The sequence below is a fragment of the Amphiprion ocellaris genome, chromosome 4 (genome assembly GCF_022539595.1).
Source record: "Amphiprion ocellaris isolate individual 3 ecotype Okinawa chromosome 4, ASM2253959v1, whole genome shotgun sequence".
Classification (NCBI taxonomy): domain Eukaryota; kingdom Metazoa; phylum Chordata; class Actinopteri; family Pomacentridae; genus Amphiprion; species Amphiprion ocellaris.
The window spans coordinates 24007913-24028825 of record NC_072769.1 but is presented as its reverse complement, the minus strand read 5'-3'; the positions used below and the strand labels follow the sequence as shown (position 1 = coordinate 24028825).

General features: G+C 40.2%; 1 protein-coding gene across 1 annotated transcript in view; it reads right to left on the bottom strand.

Annotated features, from left to right (window-relative positions):
- The window catches only part of gpr179 (G protein-coupled receptor 179), a 42862-nt gene that overhangs the window by 5400 nt on the left and 16549 nt on the right, over nucleotides 1-20913 (bottom strand). Inside the window, exons 3-10 of the mRNA XM_035950890.2 lie at nucleotides 20026-20122; nucleotides 14280-14500; nucleotides 12370-12438; nucleotides 5212-5321; nucleotides 3707-3945; nucleotides 2642-2780; nucleotides 2400-2502; nucleotides 278-424 (exon numbers count right to left, since the gene is read on the bottom strand). Coding sequence (XP_035806783.1) covers nucleotides 278-424; nucleotides 2400-2502; nucleotides 2642-2780; nucleotides 3707-3945; nucleotides 5212-5321; nucleotides 12370-12438; nucleotides 14280-14500; nucleotides 20026-20122 — 1125 coding nt within the window. The remainder of the gene's footprint in view (nucleotides 1-277; nucleotides 425-2399; nucleotides 2503-2641; nucleotides 2781-3706; nucleotides 3946-5211; nucleotides 5322-12369; nucleotides 12439-14279; nucleotides 14501-20025; nucleotides 20123-20913) is intronic.

The following is a 20913-nucleotide window of genomic DNA, read 5'->3' as shown; positions in this document are numbered from 1 at the left end:
AGAAGAACAGTTCGGGACATCAAAGGATAAGGGGTGGAGAAAGGTCATACAACATATGTTCTTTCTAATGTTGATGGTCAGTATTTGCTGTTAATTTATAATTTAAATTATAATGCATTTAAGATCTGTTTAAGTGTGTCTACATGTAATCATGACTGAAATTAAGGGACATTTATTTTTCTTGTTTAAATGTGACCTTTGGAATTTCCTCTAGATTCTGTAAATCATGTCCCAGTGCAAAGTGATAACATTGTTCTGAGCGGACAAGAGAGTTTACCCGAAAGTCATCCGGGTCCACACTGTGTTCACTCCAAGCAGAGTGAAAACTGCTGTTGAGGTACGAGCCAGAGCGCCGCAGATCCACCTCATCTTCATAAACTTCTGCTGCAATCTCCTCTCTTCCAGGCTTAGACACATAGAGAAACTGTGGAACACATACAAGTAAGAGTAGTGTGTAAGGCTAAGTACAGGTCACATGTAAATATTTCACATATAAAAACAATTCATGCACAGCATGAATTATTTTGTGAGCATGGGTCAGGTGATCTGCTGGGCTCTTGAACCACACTCTAAAAACAATGTTTGGGTTTAACAACATAGGTTTTTTGAGTTATGACAATTTTTCATGAAATTATATTTAACCAACAAGCTACACAGAGTTAGAGATTTAGCGTTAATGAGCAGTCCTAACCATCTGAAATTGTCCAGGATTGGTAAAATAAAGGAGGGAACTTAAAATCTTGAACTCAAGGTGAAGAAAAATCTAGTTTTCAAGCCAAATGAATTAGGTTTTCTCAAATTGAATTTAACCCTAAAAATTGAGTTTAAATCACACGCAATATCAGCTTGATGCAATTTCCAAAACTAATATTTTGATCTTGTAACCATGTGTTTAATTAAGTGGTTGGAATAGGTCCCTTGAATTACTTTTTACAATTCTACAATTTAATTTCTTTTTTCCAAAGTAGCGTACATCTGACAGTAGATGCAACACAAGCCATGATCTAGTCAGGAGAAACAACCTGGATAAATGCGATAAAACAAGTTCAGGGAGTAGAGTGCAATACTTGAAATTTCACCAAAAAAGGACAGTCCCTAAATAATCCATTAAGAATTTCTTCTCCCACCAACTTTTCCTAGCATATTTGTATAAGTTAGTCAGCTCTCAGGCTAGTGACAGTAGATGTAAAAATACTTCATTACAAGAAATAGTCCTGCACGAAAGATTACGCTAAGCTTTACTTTTTGGGACTTTTGCTCTAATCTTTAATGTTCGGTGAAAAAAAATGGGTCATTTCAATATACTCCATATTGACATGAAGCCATGTAACTAGTTCAGAGGGAAATGTCACTATTTGGTGTTGCTGTTAACAACGCATCGACGTTTGAAATGAGTCTAACTGCACACTACACATTGTATTTAAAAGCTTGTAGTCATTGTGTAAAACTCTTCATCTTAAAAGTAGCTAAAGCTGCCAGATAAATGCTGTCCCTGATACTCTCAGCCAAACCAGTCGAGGCAGATGGCTGCCCTCTCTGAGCGTGGTTCTGCTGGAGGTTTCCTCCTGGTGAAGGGGAGTTTTTCTTCCTGCTGTTGCCAGAGAGATTGCCTGAAGGAATTTGTTTGAATTTGCAAGATTTCTGTCTGTAATATAATATTGTAGGGTCTTAACCTTACTATGTGAAGTTCCCTGAGACGACTTATGTTGTGAATTGGTGCCATATGAATAAATGGTACATGCTAAGGGAGAGTTAATGTACATGGTAACAGTAGTAGAGAATTTAGCTAGCGAGCATCGCAACGCCCAGGAAAGGCTGGAGCAAAAAAAAGACAATATTCTGGTAACATTTTTCACTCAAAATGTTTGTTTTTCTCTGGTTTTATAACTGGGATATGTTTTTGATTTTCAAAATGTAAATAGTAAAATCTTAGTTTTTCTTCTATCAAAAAAACATGTTTTCTGGAGTGTGGACCAATAAGCCCTAGAGCCTTGACACAGTAGAAATCCTGAGTTACAGAGAACACACAATGACACTTTGATCACACAGCAATGCAAGATCGGCGCTTTGACAAGGAAGCTGCAGTTATCGCAGTGAATTTGATTTTCTTTTCATTTACTACCCTCAATTTAGCCAAAAAAAAAAGCTTTTGTCCCAATATTTCATTATATGTAATAAGACACAGAAATGTTCCAGACTACAAGACTAAAGGCTAAAAACGTGGCAGCTGTAAAGATTATTTGCACATTAATGTAATTTAAATAAACCTGGAACATGGCCAAGAACAAGTGTAAAGAGTAAAGACATCCATTTTAGATCAGTTACATGATGACCCTTTTCTGCTAATTTCACTGCAACATAGGTTTACTTTGGCATTATGACCGAAAGATACTGAATACCTTGGGAATGAAGAGCAGAGCAAGAGTCACAGTGATGGTGACATGGGTGTGTGTGAAGGAGAGCAGCAGCATCCAATCAGGATGGAGAGACGGAAAAGTGAACCTGAGGGAGGCAGAACACACAAAATCCAGTGTATGCTGTGTTTGTACTGCAGAGTACGGCACACAAATACGCTGACGAAAGCATTGCTCAAGCAAATGTGACTGACTGTCCTGACATGTTGGTCTCGCTTTCTGTTTACCGGAATAGGTGGAACATGGAGGAGAGAAGCAGCTCGTTGTGGATGGCGATGCCCATATACCGAGGTTCGTGGAAGGCTGAGGGGACCGGCCTGACAGCGGTCCACAGGGAGCTGCCCCAGCACAGGAACAGAAGCTCCGCTGTAGCAGAAGAAATGAGGATGGATTCACTTTAGGGTTTGCTTTTAACCTTCAAATGAAGTCATCTAGATAATCCGATTGACTTTGTTGTTGCAATGTTGCTTTCTAAACCGATTTTAGCATTACTTCGGCATGCACAAAATTGGAATTGCTGAGGGAGGTGATGGACCTGTAACTGTAATTATCCCTTGAAGTTCCTACTGGTTTCCAAGTTCTTCCATGCTGATAATATAAGTTCATTAAAGGGAACATTGCTTTTAACACAATGCTAGCTTGAGCACGAGTTGAAGTGAAAATATGAGTAATCTGAATTGATTTAAATGCACTAAAAGGCTCGATGGAGTCCTTCTGAGAGTTCTTGGGGACTACATTATGTGCAATTACTATATTAGTATATTTTGTGTTTTTAAAAATAGTTTTGCCCTTCCAAGCTTTATATCAATTCTCATGCCAAAAAATGGCACATGGAAAACAAGAAAAACACTCGGAGAGCGCAGTATTCTGCCAAGGCTGCTCAGTTGTTTGATTTCCGACGGATGAAATCTTTAAAAAAAATTGTGGTCTGCAGTGGTGGATTTGTAGTAGGATCACAGTCATGTGATCGTCAGGTGATAGTTGATAGTTGTCATAGTTACAGTGACGCTGTGCCGCTATCTCGCAATGATACAGAAATCTTTAACAAATCTGTGGATCCAGACTAAAAGCCGCATCACATTTGGTCCTTGTGTCATTTCTGACCTTCCCTGAAAATTTCACTGAAATTCGTTAGTCTGCTTTTGAGTAATGTTGCTAACAGATAAACAGACGGTCAAACCAACGCTGATTGTCAAATAACTCTGACACTTTCCTTGACAGAGTAACAAGAGCCTTTTGAAGTGAGCCATGAGAAGGATGTTTTCTCATGATGTGTGTCTGCTGTAACTCACCCACAGCCATCATGTAGTCCCAGCGGTCCAGGTAACACAAGTTGAAGCCCTGTCCATCTGACGTGGTGGTGGTGATGAACACTGGGATGTTCCTGTCACGGTTCTGCAGAACACCCACCGTCCACGCACACAGAAACCAGCTGACTGTCATCAGCATCACTCCCAGAATCCTCAGCAAGTGGAGACTGGACATGTAGGGCACTCTCTGGGCTGTGCGTGAGAGGAACACCTTCAGCACCCTGTGCAGAGGCAAGGGTCAGTCAGCGTTTGACTGCTGCAGACACAATTTAGAAAGTGTACATCTGGTATTTAAGGACCTTAAAGTGAGACTTTTTCACCATTGTGATATGTGGTGGCAATACGGGATAATGACACTTTCAATTTTCTGTTCTACAGTCATGCTGCCAGGTAAGTTTTCTGCCCACAACCAAATCAGAAAGGTAAAAAAGTGAGCTGTTATAATTTTAAAAAGTGTATATGAAGTAATTAAATGCAAGTGCTTTAGCACAGAGCTAGGACATACTAAACAGTATAGAAATAAGAAAATAAACTGAAATGATATTGTTGCTAATTATTAGTATTGGTATTATTAGCTGAGTTATTGATCTGGGATTGAGCTGAAGATTACATGAAGAGGCAGAATCCATGGATGAACTGTAGCATGTTTTGCAAGATGCTGTACATGATGAATAACTTAAAAATGTGTGCCATCGCAGCAAAACATGGAGCTGTTCTATAGTGTGCCCACACCAGATGTTTGTTTGAGATTAGTAAACAACTCAATATATAGAACTGAGCAAATATGTCTTTTACTGATTAATAATTCAACTTTTCATTTCTACAAACATTGGTGGTGTGGAACAGTTCAGTTTGATTGTCTTTATGTTGGTTTTATTTTATTTGGCCAACATTCAGACGATGTATTTTCAATATGCTGATGCACAATTTTTACTGCTACAGAAAGTTTTAGTTTTATTTCCCAGCCATTTTACATGAGTAAAGATGCAGACATTAACTATTGTCTGCAGTGGATGTCAGCATCTACAGTTTGCTTATGTGAACCAGTTTGCTCATTTTAAAAAAGCTAATGTCCGTATCATACAAATATAGCTCTCAAAATTCAACAACTTAGAAGCTCTCAAAGTTGAGCAGATTATAAGCTACAAATATGTAAAACTAGACATTTATATTTTACTACTAAGTGGACTGTGTGTCCATGGCAAGGCCACTTAAAAAACATTTAAAGACTCTTTAAAAGTTTTATTTCACGACCTTTAACCATCACAACCAGACATCTGCTGTTGTCATGAATATATGCCAATGAAATGTTTGTCATATAATGCTTTAATGTTTTTTTGTTTGTTTGTGTGTGTTTGTATTAATTTAACGTCATTTACCATCATTCTATGACGTTAACATGAGACATCATTAAACAGAGGTCTGTAAAATCAAGTGGAAACAGCTGCTGCTTCCACTTGATGTTTTCATTACCTCCGCTAACCTACCTGTACATCTTCAGTGTGACAGTGCCGTAAACGATGGAGAAACCGAGCATCCGGACCCAGCGGAGCAGAATACACCTGAAGGTGCTCGGCTTGAAGTACAGAATGAAGACCTGCAGAAGTGGAGAGAGACGCTTACTGAGATTAAAACCACAACAACAGTGTGGACCACAGTGTCTGTTGGTGTGTATTTCAATTGCATATACAGTATATAAGACATGTGGCACCTTCACTGGTACTAGTGCATAATAGCTCCTCTACTATGACTACTACTTACAAGCAGTTCTTTGTTTATTACCATGTTATTACTAGCAAAAAAGAAACTAACATGAATTGTACTTGCATGGTCATTACTGGCTCCAACTCTATTTTTTCCTATTGTCTCAGCAGAGGATGGTGCAGAGTCTTCATGGTAAGTTGTGAACTAGTTTGTTAAATACTTTGCAGTAAAGTTAATACACAATAAATCCATATTTTTTCCTCTTTTTGTCAAAACTCTACTATCCTGCATGGAGATACACTATATGTAAATACTGTATTTATAAAGACTTGGGCTCAAATGTTCATAGCAGAAATTTTTACTCCATAAAAACCACATCAGTATAGACATCTGAACCAAATTTCTAGTAGCCAGTTTCAAATTTTCACAACAACGTTTATTGTTATTACCACTACTGACACTGCCATATTTCAAGTACCAGTTCCAGCAGTTGTAATGATACTGTTGTTACAGGTAGTAATAGAACATAAATAATCAGTTTGGTGATTGAAAAAAAAGAACTGATAACTATTGTAACTGGTTGCGCTTTTCCAAGTAAAATTGCCTTGCATTGTGTATATTGAGCTGCTCATCAGTGACAATTAGCTGCTTTTGTTTTAATATAAAGTAAACTGAACCAAATGTTATGACAATGCATTGTAAAGTTTGTCAGAACAAAATTGTTTTACAACTGCTGTTGACTCCTCCAAAATGAGTAATTGATCTGTTGAGAAAACAATCTACAAATTGATAAATAATGAAAGTAGTCGCTATTTAAACTCCTAAATTAATACTCCTGCTACTGTAACTGCTGCTGCTACTCTGACTGTTGCTATTACTGGTGCTACTAATAGCGTCATTAGTAATACTGCAACTGCTTGTACTATTCTTATAATGTCTTTTTTTCTTGTTTGCTACTATTATCATAAGTACTGCTACCACCAATTTTATTAATACGAATTTTACACTTAGAAATGTCCTTATTGTTGAAAGAAAGGCAGTTGTTTTTTTTCAATGAAAATAACATTAAATGAATGATAAATCCAGCCTAGACATTGTTAATATGGTAAATAACTATTCTAGCTGGAAACAACAGATTTTTATGGGAATATCTACATAAGGGTATAGAGGAACATTTCTAGCAACCATCACTCCTGTGTTCTAATGCTACATTGTCTTAGCTAATGGAGTTGAAAGGCTAGTTGATGATTAGAAAACCCTTGTGCAATTATGTTAGCACATGAATAAAGTGTGAGTTTTCATGGGAAACATGAAATTGTCTGGGTGACCCCAAACTTTTGAAAGGTAGTGTAACAGCACATCTCATCAGCATTAATATACGATTTTGTTTTTCAGTACATCATTTTCAACAACAGGTTGTCCCTTTGCCTCGGTTCAGTACGTAACAGTCGAGTAGATGACTGTAATCCAGGAATTAAAGCTTATTCTGCTGTGACAGTCAGTGTCAGTCACTCTGCATAAGAGCATCAGCTAAAGCCTAAAATGTGAATGCAACTTTACATTGTGTTCAAAGCACTCGTAAAGGATAAACTGCTCAGAGGGAATCCATAGAGAATCAAAGACAATGTGCGGTAAACCTCTGGAGAAGGGTAGGTTTAATCAGCGGAGATGACGAGCACTCAAAGGCAGATTGGGGTCTAGTTTATAGATGCACTGCAGGAGCGTGTAATCTGATTGGTCGATCGAAAGCTACAGAAAGTGAGCAGAGCCCAAGAAATACCAGTGACCCCTGTGAAACTAGGAGCCCCATGTTTAACCAAATGAAGGTTTCCAGGTTTTCCATCTCATTTCGGTGCATAGTGCTGTTAGCCAGCTTCTACAGCCAGTTCCTCCTGTGACCTCCTTTGTTTGCTCTGAACTCAGCTAATCCCTGCAGTTCGAACAGTACGACTGTAAACAGTAAATAAAGACATTAGTACGCTGATGCTTCCTTAATGCTACAGATGATCTTCCAACCTTTCCATATAACTCACATCCTCCTTAATACAATTAATTCCATAAGCAGATTGGTTGAAAAATGAAGTGTCTGTTTAACTTTAGCACCAGTAATGTCCACACAGGGCTCTAAAATGGAAACCTCAGCTGGTTGACATGGTGACACCATGTCTTTTCCTCCAGCTCTACCAGCAGATGCAGTTTTCATACTGAACCAGACTTTCATGATCCCCAGAGTATGATCCAGAGCACTGTCACCGACTACTGGATACTTGGCTTTTTGAGTGAAATCTCTCCACAAATACTGGATGTATTGCCATGAAATCTGGTGTAGACATTTATAGTTCCCTCAGGATGAACTGTTATAAGACCCTCTGATTTTCCATCCTGACAGTGAGAAATGGGTTTCCCAATTCAGTTCCGTTTAGTTAGGACAGTTCATAAATCCAGCCTCAGCTGCTTTTAGTGCTAATTAGCATCCTAAACCCAACATGGCAAACATGATCTATATAATACCTCCCAGATACACGTAGATGCAGCAAATACCAGCTGTCAGATGCACCCGCCCACCATATTGCAGCAGGATTTTGGCTTGAAATAGTAATGGCATTTCTTAAAATTGAAAGCAATATTTCCCAGAAAAAAACTCACAACCAGCAGCCTTATAATCTAACTGTAAAATGTTTTTAGTTGATACTTTGTGGAAGATATTCCCCTTCATTGTTTAAGGGGCAGCCAGCCAAGACTATATTTAGAGTACAAAGCCTACGTTGGTTTCACTTTCACGAAAAAACTGTCTTGTAATAATGTAAATATCCTAAAGAGGCTGTAAGCATTGTTTTTTTATGGCAATATACACTTATCAGGCATAACATTATGATTACCTGCCTAATATAGTGTTGGTCCCCTTTTGCTGCTAAAACAGTCCTGACCCATTGAGGCATGGACTCCACCAGACCCCTGAAGGTGTGCTGTGGTATCTGGACTCCACTAGACCCCTGAAGGTGTGCTGTGGTATCTGGGCTCCACTAGACCCCTGAAGGTGTGCTGTGGTATCTGGACTCCACTAGACCCCTGAAGGTGTGCTGTGGTATCTGGGCTCCACTAGACCCCTGAAGGTGTGCTGTGGTATCTGGGCTCCACTAGACCCCTGAAGGTGTGCTGTGGTATCTGGGCTCCACTAGACCCCTGAAGGTGTGCTGTGGTATCTGGGCTCCACTAGACCCCTGAAGGTGTGCTGTGGTATCTGGCACCAAGATGTTAGCAGCAGATCCTTTAAGTCCTGGAAGTTGTGAGGTGGGGCCTCCATGGATTGAACTTGTTTGTCCAGCACATCCCACAGATATTGGATTGGGATGAGATGTGGGGAATTTGGAGGTGAAGCCAACATCTCAAACTTATTGTTGTGCTCCTCAAACCCTTCTTGAACCATTTTTGCTTTGTGGCACGGCACATTATCCTGCTGAAAGAGGCCACAGCCATCAGGAAATACCATTTCCATGAATGGGTGTACATGGTCTGCAACAATGCTTAGGTAGGTGGTACGTGTCAAAGTAACATCCACATGGATGGCAGGACCCAAGGTTACCCAACAGAACATTTCCCAAAGCATCACACTGAAGAGATAATCAGTGTTATTCACTTCACCTGTCTGTGGTCATAATGCTATGCCTGATTGGTGTATGAAATGACATAGAACTGTTCATGGAATCTGCAGCTAACCAACAACCGAGCTTCAGCTCGCTGTTTTGTTGTAGAGCTCACAACTTACCTGTTGTGGTTCACTCCCACTACTCTTACAGTGACATTTCTGTCTGCAGCAGACAACCGTTTTCAGAAGAACAGCTGTAAAATATCACTCTGCAGAAAGATCTAATGAACGTAAGCCTTCTGCAGACACAGGTGACCTAACATTGCTGCTTTATCAATCTGTTAAAGTGACAACATTGTGTTATACTGACACATGTCACTGTTGCATTAATGTTCCTAAGGGTTCATTCACATATACCCACCACAGTGATGAAAAGAGCTGCCATATTTGTGATACATCCCAGATTAGACAGTATTAGATCATACAAGCAAAAGATTTAAGCCTAAACTAGTAGCAGATTTATAAACATGGAGAGAGGATTAGTCAAGATCTAATGTCGAACGACACGTGTGATTTTCTTCTCCAGTTTTTAAACATTTGTAACCATCTTCATCCTCATTTTGCAGCCATCCTCAGGTTGAGTCGTGAGCTCCATCATACATGTCAGGATATTATTTTACTGGTAAAATCTGATCAGATTATTAGAGCCAAAATACTTGTCAGTGATATCAGGGTTTTCCCGTACAAAGTCTCTCAACAGGATGTTTGTGGTAGTAGCCTAATTATTGTGTACATCGACAAGTTCCATTTACTATATGCAGAACATGGCCTCGGTAATCATTATAGCACCTACCAACACTATGTTGCGTGTCAAATGTGCGTGCCAATCTGTTAAAATGGCTGCATGTAGTTTAGATTTAAACCATGTTGAATGTAATGTGGAAATGGCACTTGGCCCAATCGAATGTGATTGTCGTCACAGCTTCGATGGAGAAGTGACCAGTGTTCATAGGGGCCTTTGCAGAACATTTACCAGCTAAGGAGCCAGATATTTTCCCAAGGTGCTGGTAGAGACCAGAAACAGAGCTCAAAGTGTGTAACTGTTGAACGTCAATTTTCTAGTGGCCAAAACAAAAGTCCAACAAATGAAAATGTTTCTCCAAAACTGCTGGACTTTCTGTAGGCAGAAAGCTGGAAGAAACTACATTTACTGCGGTAGTTTTGCCTAAAGAAATACTGCCTACCTCAGCTTTAAGAAGTGATATGTCATTGCTGTGTGCACAGTTTGTTTGCCCTGCCATGAAAACTGTTCAAAAGAGATGTACAAATGCACAAAGATGGAAAATTACCACTCCGAGACTGTTGCACTAAACATCTAATTCAAATTCTTTTACTCTGAACATGTTGCTGACATAAAAACTTACTGGTACATTTAGAAGTTCAGATGGATTTGAGAGACAAGCTTTAGCTTTACTGAAGTCTCTGCTGAAGATGGTGTGAATGTGTACATACAGAAATTCTTCTTTGTTCTCCTGCAGTCTTTTAATAAATGCAGTCAATGCGAATATAACTAGTATTAGTAATAATGAAAAACATGCCGGCATAGAACGGGTCTTGAGTGTGTTGCTGGTTTTGTCAAGAACATCCCTTCCAGCAGGTGATCTGTTTGTAGATGAAATAGAAAGACCAACCCAGCGACACCCCAGTGAGATGACAGAGTGAACTCTGACCTTTCATCTCAGACTCTCAGAACTACAGTCAGCTCTGTGGGCTGCCGTTCACCTTTGAGTTTTACCAAACAAAACTCTTACACCACAGTCCCAAAATGATGAGAGGTTTTAGCTCATCTTCTCCATACCTGTCCATTTTCACATCTTCACAGCTTATTTTTCAGCTTTAATTTCATAACTGCAAAGTAGCTTGATCCCTATTTTGTATGTTCTTGTCTAATCCTTTGCATCACTCTCGCTGTGATCAAGTGCAAGCAAATTTTACTGCATATTTTACCCACAGTTTTGGGACATGCATATTTTTACATTTATTTTTCAGAAGCCCTGCTTTACTGACTATGCCACCCTGTTTTTTGCTACATATCAAACATCTGGATCCTAAACACTTGCAGTATGTTAGAAATTAAAAAATCTGACAAATAATGTTGTTTATACTGCATCAAACAGACAGACACATTTTACGGAAACTGTGAAGAACATTTTCTTCTAATGTCTAATGCCTCTAATCAGAGGTAAGTCATATCTACATCTTTCTGTCTTTTTTGTAAAAAAATTTTTGTAAACTTTAAAAATGGGTAATTGTCTCTCAGCTTTATTGGTAATTGCTCTCGTTTTGGTTGCTGCTTCAGTAATTTGAGGTTTTGAACAAAAATAAAAGTTAACTCTGCTCAAATTTTTCTTTTCTGCGTGTCATGCCTGAGGTTGGACTGTAGCATCAGAGCTCAAGAGAGCAGAATGCAACCAGACATGAACCAAGCTGCACAAACGCATTATGTATTACGTGGTGCATTTGACTGTGCTATAATTTATGGGCTATAGTACACTGCGGGGGGCTTAGAGATGTATGTAAACATTAATCACAGACTGGAGCCACAGGTCGATGGACTGCTTTTGCTGGTCAGACTAAACATAGAAAAGCAACCTTCCTTCAAATGCCTTTTTGAGCAAGTTACAATATCAAACCCAAGCCTCAAACTGTAGCTTCAGAAATTCTACTGGTGTTGTTGTTACCCGTGACTTTTATTTTTTAAAATGTACTGTCTACAACAATACAACTAGCAATGGTTAAGGACTAAGGGGTACTAAGAAAGATCTAAATATTCCTCCAGTTCTTATCACTTGTTAAATATACAACTATTTCATGCCCTGACCATGATGATCACCTGTTGTATTTCTGGACAGTATGCCACCAGTGTGCAGTTCAGAGTAGCGGAGCTAGCAGTCCATGAACATGCTCACACACAAACACAGCACATTAAACAAAATCTATGATCAATAATGTGCAGCAGCACAGTCGCAGCTTTGAATCCCTCTGCAGACACCAGCTCATATCGACTGACACTTTCAGATGGATAAAAAATAGCAGCCAGCTTACATTAACGCCTCTTTAATTGGTGAAATGAATCGAAAGATTGATTGATAATCTATGACTGGAGCAGAAGGACGTTATGAAAACTGTGGGCTATGTTCCCACCCAGGCCATTACACACACGCGTGCCCTCACCCCATTCACCCTCCCACAAATCGTCCATTATGATATAATCCTGGGTGCTGTGCTGTGCAGTGATCTGTAAAGAGCTCTAATCTGCAACACTCTCAGCCTGCCGGCTCGCTCACAAACTCACCGGGAAGTAGAGGAGCAGAGAGCCGAACAAGATCGTCTCCAGCAGCAGGAGGCCGGACGCCCGGATCCTCTGAAGATGGAGGAGGAGAAAAACAACAAATAAGAGACGCTGTAGCCCAAAGAAGTGCATGTTGCCTATTTACAAAAAAATATATATATATATTCTAGACCTTCACATTGGAGAGCCACAGTCCCACTCCACTGTCAGACTAGGTGCTGTATTTCTTACTTGAGGGTCATTTACTCTTTCTGAGAGACATGACACTAGGGTTTTCTGTCCTCCAAATTAATTAGGTCTACACAGGAAGCCTTAGCAGGTCCAACTAGCCTTTAAAATACCCCTACCCAAACCTAATGTACCTAAATTCTTTTTTTTAAGTGAAATTAGAACAGTCAGATTGTGGCCTGATCCAAAAAGCAGTTGACTCAACACATAATGCTTCACCGAAACTTTTTTTGCATTTAATAGTCCACACATTTGTTTGCCTTAAAATATATATATTTATGGCTTCCAAAGGATGATGTGGAACCGTGAATAGTTTAATATCCAGCAACAAAAAGAAGCCTTTGACATAATAGCCATGATTATTATCCTGCCTTTTATAACCTCAGCTCAGAGTTTAGTATTACTCAGAATATGTATAAAAAGCCAGAACTATTCAGATCCTTTACACCCACAATGTAAAAATAGTCCATTACACATAAATGCCCTTAATTTAAAGGTCCACTGAAGTAAATGTCATATAGTAAAAGTATTATCAGCTGGTTAAATATCAAAAGTACAAGTGCAGAAATTAGGCCCCTGTGACTGACACAGTAGACTTTATTATTAAAACTGATCTTTATCAATATGTAGACGGCATTTTGCTGTTGGGGCAGCTCAAGGTGAAGTGAGTTTTAGTTACTCGCAGCAGTCCCCAAACATTTGAAATCAGTCTGCTTCACATGGTCTCAAATAAAACCTGAAAGGGGCTGTGAAAGATCAATTGGAAAGGAAACAACAACCCTGCATAAATTTGGACTAATTCTTTTCAGGCACACCAGAAAGGTTGGGAAGTATAGTCTAAGTATATAGCTGATTAAATCATATATACTCAAGTAAAGAGCTAGCACCTCAATATTATGTTTGAGTACATTAGTTCAATGAATGTATTTAGTTACATTCCACCACTGAAGAAAATCCTGCATCATGTTTATGCTTTTTTGAAATACTAATTAAATTATTCCTCTGTGAGCAAACACTACTGTTCAAAAGTTTGGGGTCACTTAGAAATGTCCTTATTTTTGAAAGAAAAGCAGTTTTTTTCAATGAAGATAACATTAAATTAATCAGAAATACAGTCTAGACATTGTTAATGTGGTAAATGACTATTCTAGCTGGAAACAGCTGATTTTTAATGGAATATCTCCATAGAGGTACAGAGGAACATTTCCAGCAACTATCACTCCTGTGTTCTAATGCTACATTGTGTTAGTTAATGGTGTTGAAAGGCTAATTGATGATTAGAAAACCCTTGTACAATTATGTTAGCACATGAATAAAAGTGTGAGTTTTCATGGAAAACATGAAATTGTCTGGGTGACCCCAAACTTTTGAGCGGTAGTGTACATATAATGTCCACCTGACACTAATGCAACAAAAGCTAACTCAGAAAAGGAGCATTTTTTAAGCTCTCAATTGGTTTTTGCATCTTCTTTCTCACAAGAAACCATCTAAATTAATTTTCCCTTTCTGTGACATCTGTGATTCATCGATGAATTCTGACTAAAAGTCTTATGTAATGAAAAAAACCCCACTTCTGCCAAATAAACACTGCATCATTTAAAACCCAACACAACAGCTTTACCGCCGCCCTTGCATCTAAACTCCATCCGTATGGGGGCCTTGCAGAGCCAAAGGACTTGACTCACCCGGTTCCGACGATGGCGGTAGGCCACCAGCATGCTGACAAAGATGAGGAGCATGAAGACCCCCTGGACAGCCAGCACACCGGCCCTGAGAAGCCCGCCCTCCTGCACCCAGCAGGGGGTGCCGTCCTGACAGCTCTTGCAGCCTGGCCAGCATGGGAGGCAGATGGGCATGTTCGGGAAACACATATCGCCACCTTCACTCCTGTTCACAGGGCCTCCATCTGCATCGCACACAGATACATGCATCTATCTTCACATGGCTTCACACAAACCCATAAGAAGTCCTCAAGTTAGCTCCACAACCTGCAGCGCTTTCAACGAGTTATCATAATGTCTCTAAAGGAGTTGTTTTTTTGTAGTTATCACAGGTAGCAGATTTTTCGCAGCGTTTTTTTGTTTGCTCACAAGATATGATAAACACGATTCCCAGTATTTGTGGGTGGGAAGTCTGTGAGGGATCCTCTGCAACCGCTTGTAAAGTTGGAGATGAACTGGAGTCACTCAACTTGATATACACAGTACTGAAAAATTTTATGATTGGATAAGTGTTAAATTGTTACATTTTCATAGTAAGTGTTTTCGTCTACCTTATAGGTGTGGTTGGCAGTATTTATTTTTTTTTTGGACTGTTGGTCAAAAGTTCAATATGAACCTTTTAGCATGTTGCATTTCAAGAGGTCTGAGAGAAAACTAAACTTCAGCACCTCCTATTGGCATTGGTCTCATACTCTACAAATTCTAGCCCATCATGGGAGATTCTCTAAAAAGCGGCAAAGTCCACAGTGAGGACAGGATGTGGTTAAAGCAGTGGGTTAGAGAAGGACTTTCTCTGGGCAGAGCTGGGTTTGTATCCTGTCTGAATCAAATGTGTGGATATGCCCGTGCTTGTCTGTATTTTTTCAAATATTTGCATTTATTGATTTGCCTTTTTTCAGATTTCTGCATACTGCAGCTTTAATAACAAAATTCAGAACTCAGCAGCACTTTCCTGTAGGTATATATTCATATCTAAGTCTTAGAGCTGAGACAATTGCTGCGAATTGAAGCCAAGATCTGCTGCTCAAGGCCTATGCAACTATGTGGTATGCACCGTGTCCACTATATACCCAAGTCTAACTGGTATACTCAGAACCTGCTGTCTGGTTCCGTCCACCCAGAGAGCTGTGTCGTATCGGTGGACCTAAGAAAGCTAGCCAGCAGCAAGTTGTAGCATTATTTCCAACTGTGGTGTTAACGTCAATATTCATCAGTCCATTATCTATACACCGCTTAGTCCTCATTAGGGTCATGGGGGCTGGAGTCTATCCCAGCTGACTTAGGGTGAAGGCAGGGGTCACCAGTCTATCACAGGGCTACACATAGAGACAAACAATCACACTCACATTCACACCTACGGACAATTTAGAATTACCAATTAACCTCAGCATATTTTTGGACTGTGGGAGGAAGCCAGAGTTCCCAGAGGAAACCCACACATGTACAGGGAGAACATGCGTTAACTTCAGTATGAGATATTAAGTAATTAGTACTAAAATTCTCAAAATGTACCTCTTTTAAGTGCCTTTAGAATCAGTGCTTAACCATAGACTGTAGATGTAAAAGATGAATGTTGCCTCCAGGTTTGAAAAGCGGCACCAACACAAAAGTGTCTTCAACCTGCTTTCTTTCTAATGGACAGCCGCGGGCGACTCCTGTGGTTGCAAAAAGAATTCTGATTGCATTAGAGGCTATGAGAAACATCTTACTTCATTAGACATTTTCCTAATGAGTTTATTGTCTCAACCACATGACTAAAGATGTTTGGAGTACTACATGAACTTTATTTGGTACATTTAGAGTAAAATAGATAATGCAGTGTATGTTTTATGTTGAGTTTACTTTGTGATTGACAGGTTGCTTCCACATCACCGTTCGTTCCGTCTGGTTTTAAAAGACAAATATAATGAGGGCCAAATTCCAAACTTGATGCTTCACAACAGTAGAACATAAGCCAATAGGTCGCAGCATTCATGTTTTACATACAGTCTACGTGGTTAACCCACAAATAATTTTATTGGGATTCACTTGTTGACCTTTGCTGTTATTGGCATCTAAGTTACTGGTATGGCCCAAAAAATTAATGCTGAAATTATCCATCCATCCATCCATCCATCCATCCATCCATCCGTCCATCCATCCATCCATCCATCCATCCATCTTCTTCCGCTTATCCAGGGCCGGGTCACGGAGGCAGCAGGCGAAGCAGGTCATTCCAGACGTCCCTTCCCCCCAGCAACGCTTTCCAGCTCTTCCTGGGGGATCCCGAGGCGTTCCCAGGCCAGACGAGATACATAATCCCTCCAGCGGGTTCTGGGTCTAACCTGTGGTCTCCTCCCAGGCAGACGTGTTTGGAATAGCGCCAAAGGAAGTCTCCCTGGAGGCATCCGAATCAGATGTCCAACCCACCTCAACTGGTTCCATTCGACGTGTAGGAGCAGTGGCTCTACTCCGAGCTCCCTCCGGATGTCCACACTTTTCACCCTACCTCTAAGGCTGAGCCCAGCTACCCTGTGGAGGAAACTCATTTCGGCTGGTTGTATCCTGTGATCTTGTACCTTCGGTTACTACCCAGAGCTCATGACCATAGGTGAGGGCTGGAACATAGATGAACTGGTAAATTGAGAGCTTCGCCTTGCAGCTCAGCTCCCTCTTCACCACGATGGTTCGATACAACGTCCGCATTACTGCTGCCGCCACACCAATCCCCCTGTCCTTCTCTCGCTCCATTTTCCCATCATCATGAACAAGATCCTGAGATACTTGAATTCCTTCGCTTTGGGAAGCAACTCCCCCCCAACCAGGAAGGAGCAATCCACCAGTTTCCGGGAGAGAACCATGGCCTCGCTGAAATTAGTTCTACGTAACTTCAGCTAAACTTTTTAAGTCCAAAGTTTATAGTGTAAGAAATACAACAGTAAGCCACAAGTAAACAATGACTACAAGTTACTAATGTGAGCTTTACTTCTTTAAATAATCAGCAGTGCTGACCAACTAAGCTGCTGTTAAGAAAGCCTTTTTACTAATATTTTCTTGCTCAGTTTCGCTGTTAAATGTGCCTTTTTAGGCTTTGTCTGTTTGCTTTTTAATCAGCTAGCAAGACTGCAAGATTGTCTTAAGGACATAAAGACCTGGATGACCTGTAATTTCCTACTACTAAATTCAGACAAGACTGAAGTCATTGTATTTGGCCCCAAACATCTTAGAAACTCGCTTTCAAAGCATATAGTTACTCTGGATGGCATTACATTGGCCTCCAGTAGTACTGTGAGGAACCTTGGCATTATCTTTGACCAGGACATGTCCTTTAACTCACACAAAACAAATCTGTAGGACTTCCTTTTTCCACCTGAGAAATATTGTAAAAATTAGGAACATCCTGTCTCAGAGTGATGCAGAAAAACTAGTCCATGCATTTGTTACTTCTAGGCTTGACTACTGTAATTCCTTATTATCAGGTTGTCCCAATAGCTCTCTGAAACATCTACAGCTGATCCAAAATGCTGCAGCCAGAGTACTGACGGGAGTTAGCAAGAGAGATCATATTTTTCCTATATTGGTTTCTCTTCATTGGCTTCCTGTTAAATCTAGAATAGAATTCAAAATCCTTCTTCTGACATATAAAGCTCTTAACAACCAATCTCCATCATATCTTAAAGATCTGATAGTACCATATTATCCTAGCAGAACTCTTCGCTCTCAGACTGCAGGCTTACTTGTTGTTCCTAGAATCTCTAAAAGTAGAATGGGAGGCAGAGCCTTCAGTTATCAGGCACCTCTCCTGTGGAACCAGCTCCCAGTTTAGGTTCAGGAGGCGGACACCCTCTCTATTTTTAAGACCAGGCTTAAAACCTTCCTTTTTTTTTTACAAATCTTATAGTTAGGGCTGACTTGGGTGACCCTGGGGGGGTCAGCTGGTGTTTTCATTTGCACAACTGACTTCCCCTCTTGAAGTCCCTTTAGTTTGCCCCTAGTTATGCTGCTATAGGCCTAGGCTGCTGGGGAACCTCTCTGGATGCACTGAGCCCTTCTCTAACTACCTATGTATTTACTATATATACCATTATTGCATTACATTCACTCTGTTTCTTTCTGTGTCCTTTCTCCGAGTGTCCCTGGTCCCAGAGCTGGATGCATCACATCTGCGGTTGTTCTCCCACTAACTGGTCTCCATCATGTCCACTGTGGGATGCTGCTGCTGACCTTCCTCCAGCCCACTGCTTCCAGCTGCCCATTTCCACCGATCTACTCTGCATCACCCTCACTTTACTTGATATGCTCATCTACTTACTGTTTGAATTTTACTACCAGCTATATACGTAGTATATTTAATGCCAGAGCCGTACACCATAACAGTAAACTATGAATCAATTTCAATGCTATCTTGTACTTTGTACGTATCATCTATCTTATCATGCATGTATCCAACTGTGTGTTACATGTTCCTTGTTCCCCACCCCCCTCTTCTCCCATCCCTCCACCTCTCTACCTCTATCCTTCTACCTCTCTACCTCTATCTCTACCTCTCTACCTCTTCTGTCCCTCTCAACCCACCAGCCAGCAGGTAGATTGGTCCCCCTACATAAAGAGCCGGGTTCTGCTCAAGGTTTTTTCCCTGTTAAAAGGGGTGTTTTCCTTGCCACTGTTGCCTTGGGGCTGCTCTGGGGGTTCAGGCATATGGGTTCTGTAAAGCGTCTTGAGACAATTTGACCTGTAATTGGCGCTATATAAATAAAATTGAACTGAATTTACCCAGATAAACAGCAAATAGATGAAATCCTCTGTGGATCGAATCTATGTTGCAATATGTTGAAAGTAAACTTGTTTTTACTTTTTACGCCATTGGATTGTGAATCTGCAAACCATCAAATAGAATAAAAACTGTTTGCATGGGAGCAGAGTTGGAACTTCGTGCATGCTATAATCTCCCAGTGAAGCTCACATTGGAGGTAAAAGAAACACTCAGTAACACCATACTACCAGCTGGTTAGCGCATGTTAAATTAGGTCAAGTTGGGCAGCTCCATTCTCATCTCAGTAATACATGACAGTAAGAAATAACGAAGCTAAATCACACCCTTTGTTCAGTAAAAGACACACAAGGCTGGCGTCTTTGTGTTATTGTCAGCAAATCCAATGAAAAGATCAAAACCAATAAAGCAGTAATCCATCTGTCAATACTCGACAAGTTCTCCAGCTTTTCAGCGGCACACATCTCCAAGACCCTTCATTCACACTGAAGACACAAATCTTTGCAACTGGGGCAGGTTTAAAAAAGGGCTCAGCAATTTATTTCTACCTTCAATGTACAAGGATGAGGTTCATTCTGTGGGATTCCTTTCATGTGTGGATAACAACACTTTGGTGCTGTGGAGTAATATGAGTGGTGGATACTTGTTCATATGATCAATAGAGGATTGGGATTTCTTGACAATAAAAATATAGAATATTACTACAATCATCCTTTCAGATACATACATTTTAAGATACTAAGTATTTCAAATACTAACACTGCTTATTAATGAGAAGAGGGGAAGCAATTTGAATTAATTAGCTATTAAATTTCAATAAAACTTTTTAGGTTTAATTTCTGTGCAGTTTGGTTTAAAATGGACAGAAAAGTGTGTATAGAGTTGTGAGGAAGACCAAGAGGTGAGGCCGCAGAGAGAGTTATCGACCCAGCTGTGGGCAGATGTTGATGGGTGACTTACCTGCATCCTCCGGGGAGATGTCAGGGTTGTAAAATCCCTCTTTACAGCGGCAGCAGTACTGACCCAGTCGAAACCCCTGGCCTGGAATCGGCACGCACTGTAAAAAACAGACAGTTTTCAGTTCATGTAGTCTTCATTCTTTCCCTATATATTTTTGAAAACAACAATTAGTTTTTTTCTGATTATCTTACCATATTCGTCATCCGGAGTTTTAATGAACTGTCAATAAACTGTTTGCTTGTCTTTTTATCTATTTAATTAAATACAGTGATCCCTATAATGGACTGTTTGATCACATATCTTCAAAAAGCAGACTTTACAATGTAACATATTCTAATATGCCAGACCTGGGCATCCTACTGCCCGCGGGCCACATCCGGCCCGGATGACCCTGACTGGCCCGTATGAGGTCATTGGAAAATATTAAAAGTCAATGCAAATATATACCATCAAGCAATACGCCCGCACTGCTTTTATTTTGAAAGGTCTGCTAAGTTAACGTTTTTTCGCGCGTGCTTTCCGTACTTAGCATAAGGTTTATGCGCTGATTGGTTTGTTGGTTAGCTTCAGCCCGGGAAGATGTCAGCTAACGGCAAAAAAAGAAAGATTGATTCCGAATGCAGAGTTTTTAACAAGGCATGGACTTCCAAGTATTTCTTCACTGAAGTCAGAGGTAAAGCTGTGTGTCTAGTTTGTGGCGAACAGATCGCGGTGCTCAAGGATTATAACCTGAATCGACATTACGAGACCAAAAACATTTGACTGATGCAGAGCGGGGAGGATGTCTGAAGGTTTGCTAGCTAAACTGCTAAAGCAGCAATGACTTTGTTTTACCAAAGCTCACATCAAGGGATGCAGCAGTCAAGACGAGTTTTCTAATATCCTACA